The 612-nt window shown below is 75.7% G+C and overlaps 1 protein-coding gene across 1 annotated transcript in view; it reads right to left on the bottom strand.

Moving 5' to 3' along the window:
• Positions 1-612, bottom strand: part of HEXDC (hexosaminidase (glycosyl hydrolase family 20, catalytic domain) containing) — a 9,611-nt gene that overhangs the window by 875 nt on the left and 8,124 nt on the right. Inside the window, exons 11-13 of the mRNA XM_012734736.1 lie at positions 543-591; positions 294-383; positions 4-137 (exon numbers count right to left, since the gene is read on the bottom strand). Of these exons, the coding sequence (XP_012590190.1) occupies positions 4-137; positions 294-383; positions 543-591 (273 nt within the window). The remainder of the gene's footprint in view (positions 1-3; positions 138-293; positions 384-542; positions 592-612) is intronic.

Genomic DNA, 612 nt, shown 5'->3' on the forward strand with positions numbered 1-612 from the left:
CGCGCAGCAGCGCCTGCAGCCGCCGCAGGCTGGGCCGCACGTTCTCCTCCAGCCACTCCTCCACGGCGTCGGGGTAGAAGACGCGCCCCAGGGCCGCCTCCAGCTCCTGCGCCAGGGCGCCCCAGCGGGCCAGCAGGCTGGGGGCAGGTGGGCGTGAGCGGCCTCGCTGTCCACCCACTGGGTGCCAAGCAGGGAGTGGTCCTGGGGAGCCCCAGGTGTTGTTGCCCCGCCCCGGGAGGGGGGCCAGGGAGGGCAGGGGTGCTGGTGGGGGGGGCAGGGGTGCGGGGCGCTACCTGAGCGCCTGGGGCTGGATGTGGCGGATCATGACCGGGTGGACGCGCCGCCGCCTGCGGTGGTAGGGGCTGAACCAGCCCGTCACGTACCTGCGGGCGGCCCGTGGTGAGCGTCCGGCCAGCCGCAGCCTGGACCGCCGTCTGGCAGCGCCTCTGACAGGCTGCTGCCCCGGGCGCCCTCTCCAGCCCGGTCCTCCCAGTCAGCTCAGGGCCTCCCCTCCGCGGCCGGCCGCGCCCGCCCCGACTCGCCTGTCCCTCTCCAGCAGCGCGTCCACCGAGTCGCGCAGGTGCAGGCTGACTTGCGTGACGAGCCTCAGGA

The sequence above is a fragment of the Condylura cristata genome, unplaced genomic scaffold (assembly GCF_000260355.1).
Source record: "Condylura cristata isolate star-nosed mole 26May11 unplaced genomic scaffold, ConCri1.0 scaffold00068, whole genome shotgun sequence".
In the NCBI taxonomy this organism is placed as follows: Eukaryota; Metazoa; Chordata; class Mammalia; order Eulipotyphla; family Talpidae; genus Condylura; species Condylura cristata.